This window comes from Erinaceus europaeus, chromosome 17, assembly GCF_950295315.1.
Source record: "Erinaceus europaeus chromosome 17, mEriEur2.1, whole genome shotgun sequence".
Taxonomy (NCBI): Eukaryota; Metazoa; Chordata; class Mammalia; order Eulipotyphla; family Erinaceidae; genus Erinaceus; species Erinaceus europaeus.
In genome coordinates, this window is record NC_080178.1 from 67,522,872 (window position 1) to 67,545,757 (window position 22,886).

The window sequence follows — 22,886 nt, forward strand, 5'->3', positions numbered from 1 at the left end:
ATCTACACCTGCAACTCTCTAAGGAGATCTTTCTTTCTCTCTCTCTCTCCCCCACTTAATCAGAGCAGGGTCTTTCCCCGTTTTAATTACCTGTTTGGGGAGATCTCTGTCTCTTCCCCCTCCCCCACTTCATCAGAGCAGGGGCTCTCCCCATTTTACTTACCTGTATGGTTAGGCCGCCACTGGCAGCTCCTGAAACCTGCAGGAAGGTGGGGCTGTGATCGTTGAGGTCGAGCACAGCGATGTGCACTGTGCCTGTGGCGCTTCGGGGTGGGCTCCCCCCGTCCTGCACCAGCACTAGCAGCTGGTAGCTGCTCTGCCGCTCGCGGTCCAGGCTCTGGAGTGTGGTCACCTCTCCTGGGAATATAAGAAAGCGATCATGTACGTGGTAGCTAGGGATGCTGTGTCTGAAGCTTATGGCTGAGAGGCAAGGGTTTGGGGGTGTGGGAGGGAATGCCAGGGTGATATTCCAGGTTCAGTCCTGGTCCTCAAACATGGGGCCTACCTAGGTGTTGACCAGTCTGGGGATGAGGTCATGGGGAAGTCTCAGAATTCAGGTCCCAGTGCTCACCAGTCTGGGGATGGATGTGGAAGGCCTTGATGTCTTTTGACAGCTGCCGCAGGCTGTAGGTCAGACGCCCATTGGATCCTGAGTCTCGGTCAGTAGCAAAGACCCGGCCCACACTGGTCCCTGGGGGCTGGTTCTCAGCCACAGCTAGGAAGGTGGGCTCCTCAGACAGTCGGGGGCTGTGTTCATTCTGGCTGAGGATGCTTACCCTCACGGTGGCTGTGCCTGTCTGCTGTCCTAGTTCAGCCTTGGAGCTAGACACTGCCATTACCTTCAGCGTGTACAGTTCCTGTTCCAGTGCCGCCCGTACCCACAGCCACCCACTCTGTGGCTCTAGGCCAAAGGGGCTACTTGACCCATCTGCTGCGAGGTGATACGTGACAGGTCCCCCGTCAGGTGCTCGAGCCTGCACTTGCAGGACCTGAGTTCCAGGGATGGTGCCTGAGGGTAGGTCCACACGGTAGATAGGGCTGCTGAAGTGGGGAGCCAGTCCTGGGGCCCCCAAGTCCTGTACGACTACCCGCAATCGGAAGTTGCTGGTGCGGGGTGGAGAGCCCCCATCCTGGGCTTGCAGCTCCAGCTCATAGGCTGATTCCCCTGGGGGACTCAGAGGTCCTATAAGCCTTATGAAGCCTGCTGAAGGGTCAACGGTGAAGGCTCCATCACCTCCAGAAAGCAGTGTGAAGGTGACTCGACTGTTAATGCCTGAGTCAGCATCCAGAGCCCGAAGTGTATAGATGAGGGTCCCCGGGGCCGTGCTTGGTGGCAGTAACACAGTGTCTTCAGGAGCAGGGAAGGCAGGGGAATTGTCGTTGACATCATCCAGCAGCACACGCACCCGAGCTACAGTGAAAGCTGGGGGTACCCCACTGCCAGCCCGCACCTCCAGCTCCAGCACTGGTCCCAAGAGCTCTCGGTCCAGAGGGCGAAGTGTCTGTAACAGCCCTGAGGCCCCATCTATCGAGAAGAGACCTCGGGGATCCCCACCTGATAGAGCAAGAGTCACAGGCCCCAAGCGACCTAGGGAGGAAGAGAGGGGTCGAGAAAGGGACAGGGTCACTTTCTGATTTGGAAGCAAGACTCTCATCCCAAGAAGGGCTTGGCAGTGACACCCCTGTGATGTGCCTTTCACAGTCATTAGTGTGGGGTTGCAGGGCATGCCGGTGCCGGCAGAGAGACTGGGTGGCACCAGGCGAAGCAGAGTGCCTGTGTCATGCCTGCAGGGTGCTTCGTATTGGGGCTATCTGCAGGGTACTCAGAGACGAGGCTCAGGGGTTACGGTGGGGTACCTGGTATGGCGCTAAGTATAATGCCCAGTGATACCTGGTGGGTTGTGTGCCTGCACTGTTCCCACACTGGTGCCTGGTGCCACATCCTCTGGTACAGAAAAGACATACTGCAGTTGTTCAAATATGGGGGGCGTAGGGGTTCCAGGCACAATGCTAATGTTGACTCGGGCACTGGGCTCTGCCTGTAGGCCACCTCCATCCTGTGCTCCGATCTCCAGCTGCACCACAGAATTGGCTCGTCTGGCCAAGGGCCAGGCTACTGTCAACAGCCCTGGGAGGAAGAACAGAAGCAGAGACATATAAGGACACAGAGTAGAGCTGGGAGGACTATGGGAGGAAGGGGCAGTACATCATCTAGGCAGGTGGGGAGAGGGTCTGGGGGCAGGCCCTGGGAATGTGAGGGTCCTCACCTGAGTGTTCATCCAAGGCAAATAGTGGGGGGCTGTTGCCAGCCAGGATGTGGTAGGAGAGTCGCCCATGGGACCCCTGGTCAGGGTCATGAGCACAAACCCTCAGCACTGCTGTGCCTGGTGTACTCTGGGCGCTGAGACTGGCAGCATACTCCCGTGGGTAAAAATAAGGTGGGTTGTCATTCTCATCTGACACGAACACCTTCACATATACCATGGATTTGAGGCCTCCCTGATGAAACAGCCAGAAGTCAGAGGGGCCTTCTCTGACCCTAGTGACTTCCTACCCCTTCATCCCAACCTGCCCAGGGTCTGCCCACTCACCCCATCCACAGCTGTCACTGTGAAGTCGAAACTTGAGGGCCCCTGGTCATGGTCCAAGGTCCTGGTTGTGCACACGTCACCACTTTGGGCATCGATACGGAATGGAGGAGACCCTGAAGACCCAAGTCCGGCACCCAAGGAATAGGACAGGAGGCCAAATGGACCACTGTCTTCATCTGTGGCTGTCACCTGAGGAGAAGCTGGGGTGAGTGATGCCCCATATTTTGGCCAAAAAAACCCCGCCAGAACTAAAAAGCAATTAGAAGACTTTATCCCTGCTGGTGCCCAGTCTCTGGCTGGTGAATACACAGAGGCAAATAGGATATGGGCCAAAATCCAACCACAGTCCAGATCTCACCACCTGGATTAGGAGTTTGTGAGTGTCTGGCCACAGCATTTTTGTGAACTAGTCAACCCATAACCTTGTTTTATGTGTATTTCTGTCAAAACATGTCTTATTTAATATTTACTGTTGATTCATTAACATTGGACTCACAGCACTGTGACTCATCTGAATGAAGTTTACCTAACACATGGCTTTCTTTATAAGGCACATCACAGTTGTCTTCAGCTTGTTTGCTGACATCAGAAAGCATTTCATCCCTATATTTGGGGACTGTTTTATTTACTTTTGATTAAAAAATATTTATGAAAGGGGGGGGAACTCCCAGAAAATCACTTGCTAAGAATTGAACTCAGGACCTAATGCTTGAGAGCCAACACTTTATCTGCTGAGCTCCCTCCCAGGCTCTAGGAACCATTTTGAACAGAAAAATCAAGAGAAAACACAGAAGTGTGAAAAACTACTAAAGGGACTTCAAGGGGCTGGGAAGATAGTGTAATGACTTTGCAAAAGACTCTCATGCCTGAAGTTCTAGAATTAATCCCCAGCCATAAGTCAGAGTTGAGCAGTGATCTGGTGTGTGTGGCTGTCTCTCTCAATTCCTCTCTCATTAAAGGTAATTTTTTTTTTTAAAGAGACTTCAGGGGCTGGGTTGTGGTGCACCAGGTTTAACAGTGTGCAAGGTATTACAGTGTGCAAGGACCTGGGTTCTAGCCTCTGGTCCCCACCACCTGCAGGGGGAAAGCTTTATAAGTAGTGAAGCAGTGCTGCAGGTGTCTCTCTGTCTCTCTCCTCTATCACCCCCTTCCCTCTTGATTTCTAGCTGCCTCTATCCAATAAATAAAGATTAAAAATTTTTTTTAAAAAGTTAAAAAAGAGAGAATTCAGGGAGCTGGGCGGTGGTGCAGCGGGTTAAGTGCACATGGCTGAAAGCGCATGGACCGGTACCAAGGTCCTGGTTCAAGCCCCCGGCTCCCCACCTGCAGGGGGGTCGCTTCACAAGCAGTGAAGCAGGTCTGCCGGTGTCTATCTTTCTCTCCCCCTGTCTTCCCCATCTCTCTCAATTTCTCTCTGTCCTATCCAACAACAACGACAGCAATAACAACAACAGTATTAATAATAACAATGATGATAAACAAGGGCAACAAAAGCAAAAAAATTAAAAACAGAAGAAGAGAGAGGCTTCAAAATGGACTCCAGTTTACAGTCTACAAAGCTGAAACACAAAGGCAAGCACTGCCTTGTTTAGCCTCAACTGGGAATGGTAACATGGACTTTTCATCAAATGTCTGCCAAAATGATGGTGAAAGTTCAGTGAGGACTGATCTAGGGGTTACATATAAATTTTAGGAGTCAATGAATTCACAAATGCAGAATCTTCAAACTGTATTGACAAAGAAGAATGCAAATGGCTGTGACTGAATTTCAGGTGGACTACAGGGAGTCAGTACCATGAAGTTGCATAATCACACCAAGCAGAAAACTGGCTAACAGAATTCAAAGACCGATGTTACAGGCTCTCTCTTCACTGAGTTTGGTCTTCACAAAGTGGGATCTCATCACCAGAGTGACTAGGGCCTTGCTCTGTCCATTTATGGACACAGCTCATGCACTCACTATTAGCAACCTTCACCTCTCAGGTCAGCCTTGTGTGAGAGAACTGCAAGTGTATGGGACAATATTAAAGTCACAGACTCACTGGGGAATCCCCCAAAATAAGACATAGGGAAAGCTTTCCGGATTAATTCTTAGGCACTTACCAGACTGGCTTAGGTTAAGTTGAAAGAAAGGGCATCACTGGCAGGGCTCTGAACATTTCAGAGCCAGGTCAGCAGGAGATACCATTCTGAGAGGTGTCAAGCCAAGGTCAGGGCCAAGCATGCAGTAGGAATTCTGGGTATATTTGTTCATTATGTAAATGGACATTCTCATTAATCTGAGCTACAACAAAAATCTCTTCCTTTGAAAGAAAACTGTTTATTTATTAATTCTCTGTGTGTGTGTGTGTGAGAGAGAGACAGCAGAGCTCTGCTCTGCCTGGCATGTGTGGTATTTGGCCTCATACATGCAAATCCTGTGCTCTTTGTGCTGAACCACCTTCTAGGCCACAACAAAAAAGCTCTTTCACACTAAGTTGTATGCACAGGGTGCATATTAGGCTTTCAATAGTGGGCAAGCTGGTGCTAACCACTGTAGCCTGTGACAAAGTGCTCTTTGTGGACACTAGGTCTTGGGGTCACAATATGCTGTAAGAGGAACCTGGAGAGTTCTCCTTTCAGAGCCAGAAAATGTTGCTTAGAGAGAAGGCAGGCCAGAGACTTCTAGTTGTTGCCCAGGCCCTTGACAGAAATGATTTGTGTCATTGTTTACCCTCTGGAGAGACACTAAGACCCCGCTGTGGCTGAACCTTGCAAACAGTTCCTGCTCCAACTCTTTATGTGGCTGTGGGCCCGGATATCCCAGGAGACAAACTTCCCCCTGCATCCATGCGAGCCGGCTGCTTCACAGCTGCGACACCATCTCCAGAAGCTGTTAAAGACCTTTGCCCTCTGACTTGCTACAGGAAAAGAGTAATAAATAGTGGTCAGAGGGAAGTTGTCGGGAAGTGACCCTAAAAGGCAGAGAGGCCACTAACTGGAAATGACCAAGGTGAGGTAACTTTCCCAGCCTGTGCTACCCCAGCTCAAAGGTTCCACAGTGAGTGCCTACACTTCCATTTCAGCAGGCCCTCAGCCCAGCTTTACAGTTCAACCTCGGTCAACTCCCTGTCCCACTCTGCCCCAAAGCTATAACTAGCTTCATCTGTCTCCATCTTGTTCCCACCCCACCCCACTTCTAGTTCTCATTAGATGCACTTTTTCAAGGAGAGAATAACTCAGTGAACTCTCTAAAATTTCTACCAGACCACAAACCTACCACATCCGCCCCATCTAGACCCCCTCACCAGGTGTCTCCCCAGCTTTGACTTCCAGACGCTAGGCTCTCCTGTTTCTCCTCCCACTGTTCCCCCAACCCCCAGCCTTCCTCTGCTCCTTCCTAATCATGGTAGTTCCTTGGAATCTCTCTCTGGCTCTTTCTCACTCTGTGCACTCTCTCAGGGACTTCTCTTCCACTTCTGTGGTTTCAACTGTCATCTGTACTTTGACCCAGACACTTCTGAACTCCAGATTTGTACATCCACAGGCCTGCTCCACGTCTTTACTTGGCTATCCCATAGGCACCTTAAATCCAACCTGTCCAAAACAAAACCCATGATCATTCCAAACCCCACTCTAATGACTCTTCCATTTATACAACTGCTCAAGCCAGAAATATTTTCTTCCCTTTTCCTGGTATATCAATCAAACAAGGACCAAGAAAATTCTCATTATCTCTCCTATTTGTCTGTTCCTCCCCATGACCATCATCACTGTCCTGATTTAGGCCTGAGTTACTGTTCCCCTCAGCTATTCTAGTTCCCTTTTGGAGACGTTTGGTACTCCAGACTGTCCTCTGCACCAGGACTTCTCAATTACAGCACAGCTAGCATTTGTTTTTGATCTGATAATTCTTTGTTGTGGTACTGCCATGTACACTATAGGATATTGGCAGCATCCCTTATTGTCTACCCACTCAATACCAGTAGAACCTCACCAGTTGTGGCAGTAAAAAGAAGTCTCTTGATATTACCTGAGATCCCTTTTAGAGGGAAGTATCACCCCCAGTCATAAATTACTGATACACTGTGTTAGCAAAATAGGTCATGACTTTTCTGACAACCCAAGAAGCATCTACCAAAAGCATCTTTTGAGAAGACATGACCATATTATTCCTCAACTCAGAAGTCTTCAATGTCTCCGACAGAAAAGCTCAAACTCCTCGACTTGGTTCAGCTCTGCATGCCCCAGCCTACGTGCACAGTTTCATCTCCCGCTTTCCCCTCTCACAGCTTAAACTCCAGAGATAGAGTCACATGTGTAGGCCTTTAAACAAGACAGGATTTCCCAATCCCCTATGCATGCCTCTTCTGCTTGGAACCCTTGCCTGCCTGGTCCCTGAACAAATTCCTGATCGTTATTTAAGTTACAGATCAAGGATCACTTCCTTTGGGAAATATTTGTACCATCTATCTGTTAAAAAAAAAGTATATATATTTATAGCATTGCCACCTTAGTTTCTTTGTGATGACTAATGGAAGCCCAGGAAATTACCTGGAGAGCTGCCATCTTGCTTCAGGTACTAGTAGGGAGGAACTAGTTTGAAAGTCAGAATTCACTGGTCCTGAGCCAGGCGGGAGAGTAAACACATGGAAGAGTGGGTGGGAGCTGGACAGCAAGTGGTTGACAAAGGTCCAGACTCGAGCCACAAGATAGGGATCAGGCAGGATAAAACACTGGTCTTAACTGCAGGTCAGCAGGCCAACTCTAAAAGATATCCAGGGACATGCGGTGGGCTGCTGAGCTATAAAGACTTCAAGTCCAAGTCTTTTTTTTTTTTTTTTTTTTTTTTGCCTCCAGTGTTACTGCTGGGGCTCGGTGCCTGCACCATGAATCCACTACTCCTCAAGGCTGCCCCCCCCTTTTGTTGCCCTTGTTGTTTTATCGTTGTAGTTATTATCATTGTTATTGATGTCGTTGTTGTATAGGACAGAGAGAAATCGAGAGAGTACGGGAAGACAGAGGGAGAGAGAAAGACAAACACCTGCAGACCTGCTTCACTGCCTGTGAAGCAACTCCCCTATAGGTGGAGAGCCAGAGGCTTGAACCGGGATCCTTACACCGGCTCTTGGGCTTCGCGCCGCGTGCGCTTGACCTGCTGCACTACCACCCCCGACTCCTTCTCCCTACTTTCTTAACAAGGAAATGGAAAATAATTGACTTGCCCAAGTCTTCTAAGAGTCTTCCCTACGTCTACTTTCCTCTCTTGTATGAGTGTTTCATGGTGCAGCCAAAGCAATCTTCCTTTTAAAATATTTGTTTGTTTAGGGACCAGGTGGTGGCGCACCTGGTTGAACATACGTGTTACAATGCCCAAGGACCTGGGTTTGAGTTCCCAGTCCCCACCTGCAGGAGGAAAGCTTCACTAGTGGTGAAGCAAGGCTGCAGATGTGTCTCTGTCTCTCTCCCTACTTCCCCCATCTCTCTCAATTTCTGGCTGTCTCTATCCAATAAATAAATAAATAAAGATTATACAATTTTTAAAAATTGTGTATAGATGAGTGAACCAGTGCATCACTTCAGTTTATACAGTGCTGGGACTGAAACTTGGGATGCTACTTCATGCAAGTTCTGTGCTCTACTGCTGAACCACTTCCCTTTGTGCCCAAAGAACATCTTCTTTTTTCTTCTCTACTTTATTCAATAGGACAGAAAGAAATTGAGGGGTGGGTGGAGAGGGAAAGAGAAAGACAGACATCTACAGATCTCCTTCACTGCTCTTGAAGCGCCCCCATTACAGGTAGGAAGCTTGCACCCTCCGGCACTTTTCTATAAAGACATATCAGATTTGCCTAGAGCCCCTCATTGGTTCCCTGATTTTATTTTTTTAATATTTATTGAAGAGACAGAGAAATCAAGAGGAATGGGGAAGAAAGTGAGGAAGAGAGACAGAGAGACCCCTGCAGCCCTGCTTCACCACTTGCAGAGCTTTCCTCCTGCAAGTGGGAACTGGGGGCTTGAACCTTGGTCCTTGCGCACTGTAAAATATGCACGCAACCAGGTTCTACCACCTGGCCCCTGCTCCCAGTGATTTTAAAGATAAGTTCAGAACTTGTAATTTGGTCTTTTCCTCCTACCTTGCCTCTTCTCTACCCAGCCTTCTCTTCAGCACTACTAAAGCCAACCTGAGGAGTTTCCCCCTCTGTACACACTGTGGTGTTCTGCAGCTCTTTCTGCAAGTCTGGAGTCCCCATCTATACAGCTTACATTTTCCACTTGGCAAAGTCTCATTGTTTCTTCAAAGGCCCATCTGGGCTTCCTGCTGTAGCACCAGTTACCAATACGTTTCTCTGTCCAGACTGGAATCTGCCTGGGAACGAGATTCTCTCCTTTCTTTGCTCCCAGGACCCAACCTAGTACCAGGTTCATAGTGGGTGAATTAATTCTTGTATGCATCACTTACTTTCTTCACCTCTAAAGCAAATTCTCTTTAAAATAAAACAATCGAGGGGATTGGTCAGTGGTGAACCTGGTTAAGCCCACATAGTACTAAGTGCAAGGACCTACACAAGGATCCAGGTTAGAGCGCCCAGTACCCCACCTGTAGGGGAAATGATTCATTAGCAGTGAAGCAGGTCTGCAGGTTTCTCTCTGTCTCCTCTGTCTACCCTTCCTCTCTCAATGCCTCTCTGTCCTACCATTAAAATGGAAAAAAATGGCCCCCAGGAGCGGTAGATTCATAATGACTAACACTGAGCCTCAGTGATAATAACCCTGGAGGCAAATTAAATAAATAAATAAATAAATAAATAAATAAATAAATGAATAAATTGGCAGGCCCAGGAAGTGAGGCAGTGAATTAGATGATGTACTTTGAAGCATGAGGTCTCAAGTTTGATCCCTGGTATCTCATGTGCCTCAGCGATGCTCTGGTATTCCCCTTTCCACAACTTCATGTTAATAAATAAATGAAATATTTTTTAAAAAATAAAACATCTTTAGAGATGAAAGGATAAAGAGGTGGACCACAGAGGATTTTCAAGGCAGTGAAAATACTCTACAATTCTTGGGAGTCGGCTCTCCACCGGCAGGGGAGTCACTTCACAGGCGGTGAAGCAGGTCTGCAGGTGTCTATCTTTCTCTCCCCCTCTCTGTCTTCCCCTCCTCGCTCCATTTCTCTCTGTCCTATCCAACAACGATGACATCAATAATAACTACAACAACAATAAAAAACAAGGACAACAAAAGGGAAAATAAATTAATAAATAAATGAATATAGAAAATACTCTACAATTCTTTAATGCATGCCATTATAGATGTCCATTGTACATGCACACTATACATCTTACTATACATGTCCAAACTCACAGAGTGTACAACACCAGGAGTGAGCGATAATGTAAACTGTGGACTCTGGGTGATAATGATGCCTGGCTGTTAAGTAATGAATTGTAATAAATACACTCCTCTGGTAGGCATGTTGATGGTGGGGGAAGTTATGTGTGAATAGGGCATGAGAGTTATGAAAATCTCTGTAGCTTCCATTAGTCTTACTGTGAATCTGAAATTATTCCCCAAACATAAAATATTTAAACCAAAATAAAACAGTCTAATCGTACCCTTTTATTGGCTCAAAGTTCAGTGATGTTCTTTGCCTTCTAAGTAAACTCCTAATCCCTCACTGCTTGGTACCCAAGCACCTCTGCCATCTGGCCTTAGTCTGCCTTTCCAGTTTCATGCTCCCTCTGCCTTCTCTTGGCCTGACTTGCAGACTGTCTGTGGTTCCTAGAGTCTGTCCTGAGCTTCTGCCTTTTCCTCTGAGAAGCCATCCAACTATGGACATTGAAATCTCACTGGGTAGTTCCTGTTATCTCTCCCCCTCCTCCTCCTTCTTTTTTTGCCTAAGTCCAAGTGTTCCATAAAGGCTCAGTTCTCAGGAAGTTTCTTCCAGTGTAGCCCAGCACTGTGTGGGAGGGCTCTGTAAATGCTGGCATCTTGGGGGTCAGGTGGTAGTGCACTGGGTTAAGCACACATGGTGAGAAGTACAAGGACAGATGCAAGGATCCCAGTTCCAGGCTCCCCACCTGCAGGGGGGTTGCTTCACAAGCAGTGAAGCAGGTCTGCAGGTGTCTATCTTTCTCTCCCTCTCTCTGTCTTCCCCTCCTCTCTCAATTTCTCTGTCTTGTCCAACAACAACGGAAACACAACAACAAGGGCAATAAAATGGAGAAAGTGGCTTCCAGGAGCAGTGGATTCATAGTGCAGGCACTGAGCTCCATCTATAACCCTGGAGCCAAAAAAAAAAAAAAATGCTGGCATCTCCCAAGGGGAACTGGAGCCACACAGATGTGTGAACTCTGTAGCTTTGCAGAATAGTTTGGAGACTTCAGTGAAAGTCCCTCTTACTTTCTGACAACACAAGACACTTTCTCTAGATACAATCTTTTTCAACTGCCAGGACTACTCAGTCTGGCTCATATAATTTCTTTCTGACTTTCTCATCACCCTCTGCACAGATTTCTGAACTCGTAGGATAGGACAGAACTCTGTAGTATACGTCATCATTAACAGATGCACCTGCAAAGCTTGGTTCCTGCTCTCAGGCCCCCTGCACCCTTAGGGACCCTTCCTGCCTACAGCAGTAGCCCACCATTGGCAGGGTTTACCCACCTGGAGGAAGCAAGTTCCAGGCAGAGTGCTCTCCAGTAGTGAGGCATTGTAGAAAGTCTTCTGGAACTGGGGCTCATTATCATTCACATCTTGCAGGGCCACACTAACTGTGGTGGAGGAGGTGAGAGGGGGCACGCCCCCATCCGTGGCCACCACAATCAGCTGTGGCTGAGGTTCTACCTCGTAGTCCAGCGAGCCAGCTGTGGTGATGATGCCTGAGGTGGGGTCAATGGAGAACCAGCGAGTGTGGGCGCTAGGGGCCAGGCTGTAGGTGACTTGACCATTAGTGCCTTGATCAGGATCCCTGGCCACCACTCGGACCACAAAGCTGCCAGGCAGTGCAACCTCAGGCAAGGGCTCAGGTCGGTAAAGCTGGCGATCAAAGGCAGGTGCGTTGTCATTGACATCAGTGACATGCAGCACAAAGGCAGCCTCTGCCCGCAGAGGGGGCGAGCCTGAGTCTGTGGCAGTGACCCGCAAGTTATAGGCATCTCGCTCCTCCCGATCCAGCCGCCGAGCCACACACACCAGATAGATGACACTGTCTTGGGTGCTCAGGGCAAAGTGACCCTCTCCACCCTCCAGAGAGACATTGACATGGGCAAAATCACCATCATCTGGGTCTGACACAGAGATGCGAGCCACTAGCTGGCCAGGTGGGGCAGCCTCGGACACTCGAGGGGAGCCATCAGCACTCAGGAAGATGACAGTCATAGAGGGCTGGTTGTCATTGGCATCTCGAACGTGCACAGTTACAAAGGCCGAGCCCAGCTCAGGGTGAGCCCCGCTATCACGGGCCTGCACAACCAGCTCATGAACCCGTCGTTGCTCGAAGTCCAGGGGCCGCTCTAGCCGCAGCAGCCCGGTGTGGGCGTCGATGGAAAAAGGTCCATCACCCTCACTCTGCCTCCGGTTGATCTCATATGTCACAGCCCCATTGGCACCAGCATCGGCATCAGATGCATACAGCTGCACGACAGGACTCCCAGGAGGAAGGCTTTCAGACACTACAGCGTGATAGCGGCTCTGATTGAAAGTGGGGGCATGGTCATTGATATCCAGCAGGCTCACATCCAGTAGGGCCTGGGCCCGCCTGGGGGGCGAACCACCATCATAGGCCTCTAGTTGCAACATGTAGTGTGAGCGGTTCTCTCGGTCCAGCTCCCCAGCCACTACTAACTCAGGCACTGGGGTCCCATCCGGACCAGGACGCGTCTCTAGCCGGAAGGTCTCCCCAGCCCCATCACCAGACAGTGCATAGCCCTGGGTTCCTAGGCGGCCGGCGTCTGCGTCCTGAGCAGGCTCCAGTGGATAGCGGGTCCCCAGAGCTGTGTGCTCAGGTATCTGCAGGGTAGCCTGAGCCTTTGGGAAGGCAGGAACATGGTCGTTGATGTCAACTACTCGCACAGTCACTTCCACAGTGGTGCCGTCAGGAGTGACTGCAGTGAAGCGGTAGTGGTCCCGCCGCTCTCGATCCAGGACACGGGCCGTCCGGACCACCCCACTGTGCTCGTCGATGGCCAGGTCTGTGCCCACACCGCTGCCCTCCTGGGCAGAGATGAAGTACATGGGAGGTGGTAATGTGCCTGCCGGAAGCCCAGCACTGATGTCCCCGATTACGGTGCCTGCTGGCTGCTCCTCATCTATCTGCAGGTCCAGACTCCCAGCCTTGCCCCATGCACCTGGCATCCCGACCCCCAGCAGCAGCAGCAGCAGTGGCAGCACAGGGAGGGGCCGGGGGCTCAGCATGCCAGCAGCACAGGAAGACGCAACGCCTGGCTCCTTCTGCATGACAGGGGCAGTCCACTCGTGGTTTGGGCTCTAGCTCCAGGCCAGGGTCTGTGCCCAGCCTGATGTCAGACTTTGGATCAGGTCCAACTTGGGATCAGGCCCCAGCTCAGCCTCTCTGACCTGGGAGGAGAACAGAAAGAAAAAGGTCACAATCGGGGGAGGGGGGGCAGGAAACCAATAGTCCTAGGGTCTAGACTACAGCCAGACCCAGGCCTGCTTAGCCCTAAGCAAGGCCCTGTGCTGCCCTGTACCCAGCTCAGGACTCCTGAGGACTCCTGTAGTTTTTTCTGGCAGGTCCCTACTCCCTTCAGCAGATTGTTTTGCTTTCTATTGTTCTGATTGGAATGCCCCAGACTCCCTTCCTTCCATCTCCAGACTTGAAAACACAGCTAATCCTTTCTCACTGTTCTCACTCAGGACTAATATTCACCTGAGTAACAACGTGCATGGTAACCACACCTGAACTATCAACCATCTCTCTGCTGGAGCTTCCCAGCAGCATTTAAACAGGCTCAAAACACTCTTATGTGATTCCTTAGCTCCAGTTTCCTCTCCTCTCCACTCAACAAAAGATTGAATGCCCACTATGTGGAGGCATTGGGTGCAATTGAATAAAGGAGACAGTCCTGGCACCTGGTGCTTACAGTCCAAGCATTGAACAAGCAGTTATAAATTGATAAGAACTGTGAAGAAGTCCAGGGAGTGATGAGGGTAGATAAAAGGGACTAAATATAGTCCGGGAATCAGGGAGGTCTTCTCTGAGGAAGTGGCATTCAAATCCTAGTTAATGAGTAGGTGTTAGCTAAACAAAGAAAGGGAATCAGAGAGGAGTGAAGAGTATTTAAAAGAGTTAGCAGCGGGGGGGGGGGGGGGGGGGGGGGGGGAGGGGGGGGTCAGGCGGTAGTATAGTGGGTTAAATAACCGCACATGGCGCAAAGCCTGAGGGCCAGCATAAGGATCCCGGTTCAAGCCCTAGGATCCCCACCTGCTGGGGAGTTGCTTCACTGCCTCTCTTTCTCTCCCCCTCCTCTCCCCATTTCTCTCTGTACTATCCAACAACGAATGGCATCAACAATAACAATAGTAATAATAACCACAATGAGGATACAACAATAAGGGCAACAAAAAGGGGGGGAAAAGAGCAGCATGTGGAGAGGCTAGACAGGGCTAGAGTTTAAAGGTCAGTTTGGGGCACTGTGTGTGAGGTGTATAGTGGTCAGGGAAGAGGGTATGAAATAGAGCAGAGACTCAATAGCTACACTGAGGATTCTGAGTTTACCCTCAGGGCAAATAGAAGCTGTGTTACAACCTGCATGTTAATCACCTTCACTGACCTTTGGGCTTAGGACAGCCCTTATAGCAGTCACAGACTCACAGCACAGACAGGCACACTTAACATGGACTCACACACACACAAACATGCAGATGACCCCTCTAACAGACACACAGCCAACACACACACACCTGCTCATAAGTACAGAGAAGCTTGTTTTCACATGCACAGATAGGCACGTGTTCACATGGAAATCTCCCCATCACACACACATGCAGGAATACATATAGATTTTCTCCCAGGCTTTATGTAGACAGTCACATTCATACCCACAGAAACACACATACACATACTCCTGTTTACACAGACAGTGCCACTTCATGTCTGCAGACTCCCACGGGCAAGCACACACACGCACACTTGCAGACCCACCCACACGCAGGCAGGCTCTCACACATGCTGCCGTGGTCAGCTCTGTGGCTGCAACTGTGACCTCTTGGTCCCTGGGGCCTCTGTCTGGACTGTGCCTCATCACTTCCTGCTACAGGGCTTCCAGTTCCAAACTTGAACTCCAGACTCTCTCCAGAGACTGTCTCATCCTCCAGCTTTCCTCGGCACCATCTCTCCATCTGTCCAGTGTTTCTCACTGTTTCTTCCCCAGGACTTGCTCCTCCTCCCTGTTCCTGTCTCTTTCCTTGTCCAGGTCTGTCCCATTCCTTCCCCCAGATCTAACTTAAGCCATCCATTTTGTCTCTCTTCCCAGTCTGTCCTGTCTGTCCTGTCTGTCCAGACCAGTCCTTTTTCTTCCTCCAGGACAGGTCACTTCTCTTTCCTCACTCAGGTTGGCCTTGCTATATGCCCCCACACTGTCCCGTTTCTGTTACTTTGTCCTCTGGCTCCATCCTCCTCTCCCCCTTTAGTCCCACATCTGGGCCTCTGGAACCACAGCTGGTTCTCATTAGGAGGGGGAGGGGCAAGACTGTTCATTGGGGCCTGAAATGTGATGTCAATTCTCCTCCCTCCACCCCACCCCCCTCTATAGGATCTGGGGACAGGGGGGGAAAACAGGAGAGAAAAGAGATGGATTGCGGGAGGAGGAAAGGAAGACCGTATAGAGGAGTGGCCCAAGGTGCAGAGGGGAGTGCACGCTTGGGGGGCTGGTACCACCCAGGCCTCCTCCCTTAACTTCCTGTCTTATGGCCTGGGAGGAGCAGGGACTCAAAAGACAGGAGGTGGGGGCTATGAAAGGCAGATTGTCACAGAATCTTGGAAGAAGTAGAGAGTAGCCTCTGTGAACAAAGGGAGGTGGAAATATGAGGCAGAGAATAAGGAACAGAGGCAAGAGTTCATTGGGGGACATGGCAGAGAGCAAGAGTGAGCTGGAGAGGGGAAAAGGAAGGTAACTCAGCGCCAGGAACAGTTAGACTGGAGATGGGGGAGGTAGACAGAGGTGGGGGCTGCAGCTGGAGCTGGAGGAAGAGGGGAAGGGAGGAGAGCTGATAAACTAGCTTCCCTGGAAATCCTGGGAGAGATGGCCAAGGATGTGCCTGGGGCCTGGCTCTGTCCCTCCCAATGACGGGGCCCCTAGGAGATACTCCAGGGAGAGGCTGGGGGCGGATGTAAACTGAGGTGGCAGAGGAAAAGCCTATTTTCTGAGCTTCTATTGTGTGCCGGGCCCTGTGCCAGGCAATTCACAGACAGTATCTCAATCATCATAATCCTGTGAGGAGAATGTCCCACCTTCCATTGAGAAAATTGAGGCCCACAGTGAAACAGCTTTCTTGGTTATCTCAGCCTCTGTTTAATTCCAGGAGAATGTACTCACTCCATGCTGCCTGGACTTCAAGGAGAAGGGGAAGATGAAGAGGGGAAGATGTTACAGGGAGTTAGTTAAGGGGATAGTTTGGAGGAGACATTGGAGTCCTGAAGAAGAGAGCGTTCAGGAGTAATTGCCCAAGTCAGCAAATAGTAGTGGGACAGAGAGGCAACCAGTAAGAAAGATGACAGGATGTGAACTTCACTAAGACTTGGCTATGACTTTTTTTTCTTTAATACAAATTAAAATTCGTTCAATAAAGAATGCATATTGTATGGACCTTATGGAAAATAAATTCTGATTGGTAGTCACATACAAAAATATGAGAACAATCAATAAATATACCCAGTAGCTAAATACTCTGATTATCTAGAGTCAGTATTAGCTGTAGTGATCTGGGGACTGAGAAGAGCAAACAAACAAATAAAATAGAACTAAAGTTCAAAATCACATGTCCGCTAAACAATTTAGATATCTGTGTGTGGTTTTTTTTTTGTTTGTTTGTTTGTTTTTGTTTTTAGTAGATCTGCCCTTACTTGGCTTGTTTTATTTATTTTTAAATACTTTATTGGAGGGAGTAATGGTTTAAAGTAAGTACAGTTGTTGGTACATGTGGATAATATCAGTTTTCTTGAAAGCACTCTCACCTCCAGCCTAGGTCCTCCTCTGCCATCTTGCACTAGGACATGAAAGACACCGCCCCTCCTGAAGAGTCCTTTACTTTGGTGCAGTACATTATAGTTATTTATTTTTAATTTCCACCAGGGTTATCACTGGAGCTTGGTCCTGACACTACCAATCTACTGTTTCCGACGGCTGTTTTTTCCTTTTTTTGCCTTCCTTCCTTCCTTCCTTCCTTCCTTCCTTCCTTCCTTCCTTCCTTCCTTCCTTCCTTCCTATTTTATTCAATAGGACAGAAAGAAATTGAGATGGAAGGGGGAGACAGACAGGGAGAGAGATAGACACATGCAGGTTTTCTTCACCACTTGTGAAGCATCCTACCTGTAGGTGGGGAGTGGGAGCTTGAGCCCTGGTCTTTGAGCCCACATGCTAATGTGTGGGCTCAAGTGCACGCTCCACCACCTGACTCCTGACTCTTTATATATATGGAGAGAGAAATTGAAGGGGGAAGAGAGACAGAGAAAGATATCTGCAGCACTGGTCCACCACTTGTGAAACTTCCCCCTGCAGGGGGCATCTGGGGGCTTGAACCCGAGTCCTTGTCAACCTAGTGCACCACCAGCCTTGGCTACTGACTTTTTTTTTTTTTTTGCCTCCAGGGTTATCACTGAGGCTCAGCACTACAAATCCACTGCTCCTGGTGGCCATCTTTCTTCCACTGTTGTTGTTGGATAGGACAGAGAGAAATTGAGAGAGAAGGGGGAGACAGAGGGGGAGAGAAAGACACTTGCAGACATGCTTCATAGCCTGTGAAGCGACCTCCCTGCAAGTGGGGAGCCGGGGGCTCCAACTGGGATCCGTGTGCTGGTCTTTGGCACTTTGTACTATGTGCACTTAACCCAGTGTGTCTCCTCCCAACTGACCCCTGGCTGCTGACTTTTTAAGGAGGGTTCTGGTCTGATTACCAAAGAGAGGTCGTGGGCTGGAGAGAAAGCATAGTGATTATGCAAAAAGCTTTCGTGCCTGAGGCTCCAAAGGTTCCAGGTTCAGTCACCAGTATCACCATAAGTCAGGGCTGAGCAGTGCTCTGGTATAAAAATAAATAAATAAATAAATAAATAAATAAATAAATAAATAAATGGGGGGGACCCAAAGAGGCATCATTAAGACACTATAGAGAAAAAGCCATTTTGGGGTGTCTTGGGACATGGGGATGTTCCAGGCACAGATGGATTTTCAGGTCTGAGGTCTAGGAAAGAGTCTAAGATACAGATTTAACAGGCAGAAGGATCCCGGTTTGAGCCCCCGGTTCCCCACCTTGCAGGGAAGTCGTTTCACAGGTGGTAAAGCAGGTTTGCAGGTGTCTTTCTCTCCCCCTCTCTGTCTTCCCTTCCTCACCATTTCTCTCTGTCCTATCCAACGACATCAGTAACAATGATAATAATAACCACAACAGGGAGTCTGGTGGTAGCACAGCGGGTTAAAGGCACGTGGTGCAAAGCATAAGGACCAGCATAAGGATCCTGGTTCCAGTCCCTGGCTCCCCACCTGCAGGGGAGTCCCTTCACAGGTAGTGAAGCAGGTCTGCAGGTGTCTATCTTTCTCTCCCCCTCTCTGTCTTCCCCTCCTCTCTTCATTTCTCTCTGTCCTATCCAACAATGACGACAACAGCAATGATAATAATAAAAACAAGGGCAACAAAAGGGAAAATAAATAAAATTTAAAATAATAATAATAATAACCACAACAATAGTGAAACAACCAGGGTAACAAAAGGAAAAAAATAGCCTCCAGGAGCAGTGGATTTGTGGTGCAGGCACTGAGCCCTGGCAATAACCCTGGTGGCAAAAAAAAAAAAAAAAAGATACAGATTTGGACAAACCCAGGGATAGCTAAGAGCTGTGGATGTGGTGACTCATCACAGAGAATGTGATTAGTGAGAAAAAAGTATACAGCAGAAGCCTGAGAAACCATTACAGTAAGAGTTTGAGGAGACCTTTATTAGAAGAGAAAGAGAAGGAGACAGTATCACAGATGAGAGAAAAAAAAGTCAACAAGAAAGAAGGGATTAATAGTGTTTAGTGCTATAGTGTGTGAGAGTAAGACAAAGGCCAAGATATGACTATTAATTTCATTTTGTTTTTTAAAGGACTTTGTTTATTTACTAATGAGAAAGATAAGAGGAGAAAAGAGCCAGACATCACTTTGGTACATGTGCTGCTGGGGATTTAACTCAGGACCTCATGCTTGAGAGTCCAATGCATTATCCACTATGCCACTTCCCCAACTATGACTACTAATTTTAGTAATAAGAAGGTCTCCTGTGATCTGGGGAGAATAGTTTCCAGAGTATCATAAGGGTGCAAGTCACTGAAGTAGGAACTTAAAGAGAATGAATTGACTAACAGCTAGCTGTGGACTAGATGTGGACCAGATAGATTCATTTATCAGCTCATGCTTACTGTATTACTAGACCAGAGAGAGAATATAGCTCAGTGAGGCATGATGGCAAAGTGGTGTAAAGACATGGCTTCTGGAACCAAAGCACCTTCCCAACTTTAGTTAATAGCTGTGTGACCTTGGGCAAGTCACTTATTTTCCATTTTCCAGTGTTTTCCATTTCCTTGTTAAGAAAGTAGGAAGAGGTACGAGGGAGCCTGCACACCAGACTTGCATGCCTGAGATCCCAGAGGTTCCAGGTTCAATCCCCAGAACTACCATCTGCTAGATCTAAGCAGTGCTCTAGTCTCTCTCATGAAAAAAATAAACACATCTTTTATGAAGTAAGAACATAGAGAAAGAAAAATGGAGACAGTTATAACACAGTAGTGTTTATAGTGAGGATGGTGTGTGGCACAGTTATCAGTGGTTAAGAGATGGACTCTGCTGTCAGACAAACTTGCATTCAAACCTGAACTCTTCCACTTACAATGTAACCTTGGCCATGTGGTTTAACTTTTCTAGACCTCAGTTTCTTCTACTGTAGATAGGAATTAATCTTTTAAAAATATTTATACATTCATTTTATATGAGAGAGATATAAAGAGAAAAAGATACATACACATACAGAGAGAGATGGAAAGAGACAGAGACAGACACACCAGTGCATTGCACAACTCTGGCTTTTGGTGGTGCTGGTGCTGGAGATCAAACCTGGGACCTTGGACCCTCAGGCATGAAAGTTTTTTTGTTTGTTTGTTTGTTTTAAATACCAGAGCACTGATCAGTTCTGGCTTATGATGGTGTTGGGGACTGAACCTGGAACTTTAGAGCCTCAGGCACGAGAGTCTCTTTGCATAACCATTATATTATCTACTTCCTCCCAAAGTCTTTTTGCATAAACATTATGCTGTCTCCCCAGCCCGGGATTAATCTTTTAATTTTAAAAAATTTTATGTTTATTTATTTTCCCTTTTTGTTGCTCTTGTTTTTCATTGTTGTTGTAGTTATTATTGTTGTTGATGTCGTTGTTAGGTCAGAGAGAAATGGAGAGAGGAGGGAAGACATAGAGGGGGAGAGAAAGACAGACACCTGTAGGCCTGCTTCACCACCTGTGAAGCCACTCCCCAGCAGGTGGGGAGCTGGGGGCTCTAACTGGGATCCTTACACCGGCCCTTGCACTTTGTACCATGTGCGCTTAACCTGCTGCACTACGGTCCGACTCTCCGGGATTAATCTTTTATATGACTGATACACATGTTAAAGAATATTACAAGAGGGAGTCGGTCAGTAGTGCAGTGGGTTAAGTGCAAGTGCAAAGCGTAAGAACGGGCATAAGGATCCTGGTTAGCGCCCTCAGCTCCCCACCTGCAGGGGAGCTGCTTCACAGGTGCAGGTGCAGGTGTCTTTCTCTCCCTCTCTCTATCTTCCCCTTCTCTTTCCATTTCTCTCTGTGTTATCCAACAACAACAACAGCAATAACAAGAACAATAAAAAAACAAGGGCAACAAAAAGGGGAATATATATATATATTATATAAAGAATGTTACAAGAAACTCTGTTCAGTGGGTGTCTGACATACACTGAAGGCTTAGTAAATGATGGCTATGATTGTTCCCTTTGACAGTCACAAAATAAATATGGGCCTTTTTTTTTTTCCACAGATGAAGAAACTAGGGAGCTCAGAGAAGGCAGAAGAAAGATACCTGGCATACAGCTCTGACAGATTCCAAAGTAAGTGCTTTCTCTTATGTTGTACTGCTTCCCTGGTGAAGCCTTGGCATGTTCTGATAATGGGCCAAACAACAGACTAGAGAAGAATGAGCTACGTTCTGCTTTAGGAGAAGAGTTTGGGTGGCATGCACAAAGTAGGTTTAAGGAGATCGTTGATGAGACAGCTGTAAGTCCAGGTAGAGGGACAGGGAGAGCATGAGTTCAAGTGCTGAGATCAGGGAATGGACTAGAGAATACTTAGTCTCCAGGAGACAAAGGAACATGGGCAGAAGGCCCAGGACATACATGTGAAATGATTCATTAAAATATTTTCTCAAAAAGTCTTCTGAAGAGTTACATGTGACAGACAACAGGCTAGGAGATAAAGCAGGGACCTGAACATATGGAGACCTTGCCTGATGCCACGTAGGGAGATCTGGGCCGGGCTAGGGAAGGTAGGTGAATGAGCTTGGGGGACACAGAACTGTGAAGTCCTTCCCAAGAGGCAGAAGTTGAAAATACCTGAACACTGGATAAGCTGAAGGTTGGGGCAGCAGTGGGAAATCAGAAAAAAGACAGGAATCTGAGACATAACCCCCTGGGAGGGGCTTTTGCTTTAGGCACCCGAAGGAAGAGTGCAATCTTGCTTCTGTCACCACTGACAGGGAAAAGACTTGAGGAAGAAAGTATCTGGGAATATGATTTGGGGAGGAGCAGGAACCATGATACAAGAGCTTGGAGGAGCCAGTTTGGTGGCTGTGAGGAGTAGTAGAAGAAGGAGCAGCCTGTGGCACCTCCAGGGAAGGAGGTCGGGGACAGTACAGTGGATAGTGAAGCATTATAGTGCAGTACGGCCCGCTGGCATGTCAGAAGAAGGAAAAGAGCTGAAAGGATCAACTGAGAAGGAGGAGTTGTGAGGGAGGGGAAATGTCTTCAAGGGAAACAGTGGGAACAGCAGGAGTGCCTCAGTTGTGTGTGCAGCTGAGACCAGATGTTCGTCCTGTGAGGAGTGAATATGGGTAAGGGATAAGCTGTGAGGTGCCTCACTTATTCATCCCTTTGATCACTGCCAAGTATTTGAAGTGGGGTGCGGGTGATGTGAAGATGAATATTATGCAATCTTGCCACCCAGGAGGTCTCATGCCAGGTAGAAAGACAGAATGGGGAAGAGGCAGGCTGGAGACCAGATCAGAGTACCGGTGGGATTATCTAAGAGATAATTATCTAAGAGATAATCTAAGAGGAAGTTAGAGAACACAATATGCAAAGGACCAGAGGTGGCATGGAAGAATGCAGTGTGTGGGGGCCAGGCGCACACTTGATTAAGCGAGTATATTACAGTGCTCAAGGATCCAGGTTCAAGCCCCTAGTCCCCAACTACAGGGGGAAAGCTTTACGAGTGGTGAAGCAGGGCTGCAGGTGTCTCTCTGTCCCTCTCCCTCTTTATCTTCTCCTCTCAATTTCTCTCTGTCTCTATACAATAATAAATAAATAAAACATTAAAAAAAAGAATGCTCTGTGTGTGTGTGTGTGTGTGTGTGTGTACACACACACAGTGAATGCAGTATGACTGGACCTGGCAATGTGAGGGAGCTATGGAAATGGGATGGGTAGGTGAGGCTGGAAGTTGTTGGGGAGGGGTCAGATCAGTAGATTTTAATCAAAACAGTGGAAGGACACTGAAGAATGATGAACAGGGAATGGCAGATCTGAATTTGCACTTTAAACAGCTTCTTCTTATTGCACTGAGAAGGGATCGTAAGGGGGAAGAGTAGAAGTCTACAAAGAAAAGATAGGAGGTCCCTACGGTAATTCATATGAAAAGATGGGTGAGCTTAGCAGCAGAGACTATGGAGGGAGTAGATGGCATATCAGAAAGATGGAGAGTTGATTCTCTCTTTCTAGGTTATAGAACCTGGGGATTAGTTGGATGCTTCGCCATCCACTGCAGCCAATTTCTGGACTTCTAGTTTGATAACTGAGTGATGATGGT

General features: G+C 48.1%; 1 protein-coding gene across 1 annotated transcript in view; it reads right to left on the reverse strand.

The window, feature by feature from the left end:
• Positions 1 to 22,886, reverse strand: part of DCHS1 (dachsous cadherin-related 1) — a 40,624-nt gene that overhangs the window by 12,168 nt on the left and 5,570 nt on the right. The window contains exons 2-7 of the mRNA XM_060176963.1: positions 11,241 to 13,151; positions 2,592 to 2,780; positions 2,268 to 2,499; positions 1,892 to 2,128; positions 572 to 1,588; positions 164 to 357 (exon numbers count right to left, since the gene is read on the reverse strand). Coding sequence (XP_060032946.1) covers positions 164 to 357; positions 572 to 1,588; positions 1,892 to 2,128; positions 2,268 to 2,499; positions 2,592 to 2,780; positions 11,241 to 13,031 — 3,660 coding nt within the window. The 5' untranslated portion in view covers positions 13,032 to 13,151. The remainder of the gene's footprint in view (positions 1 to 163; positions 358 to 571; positions 1,589 to 1,891; positions 2,129 to 2,267; positions 2,500 to 2,591; positions 2,781 to 11,240; positions 13,152 to 22,886) is intronic.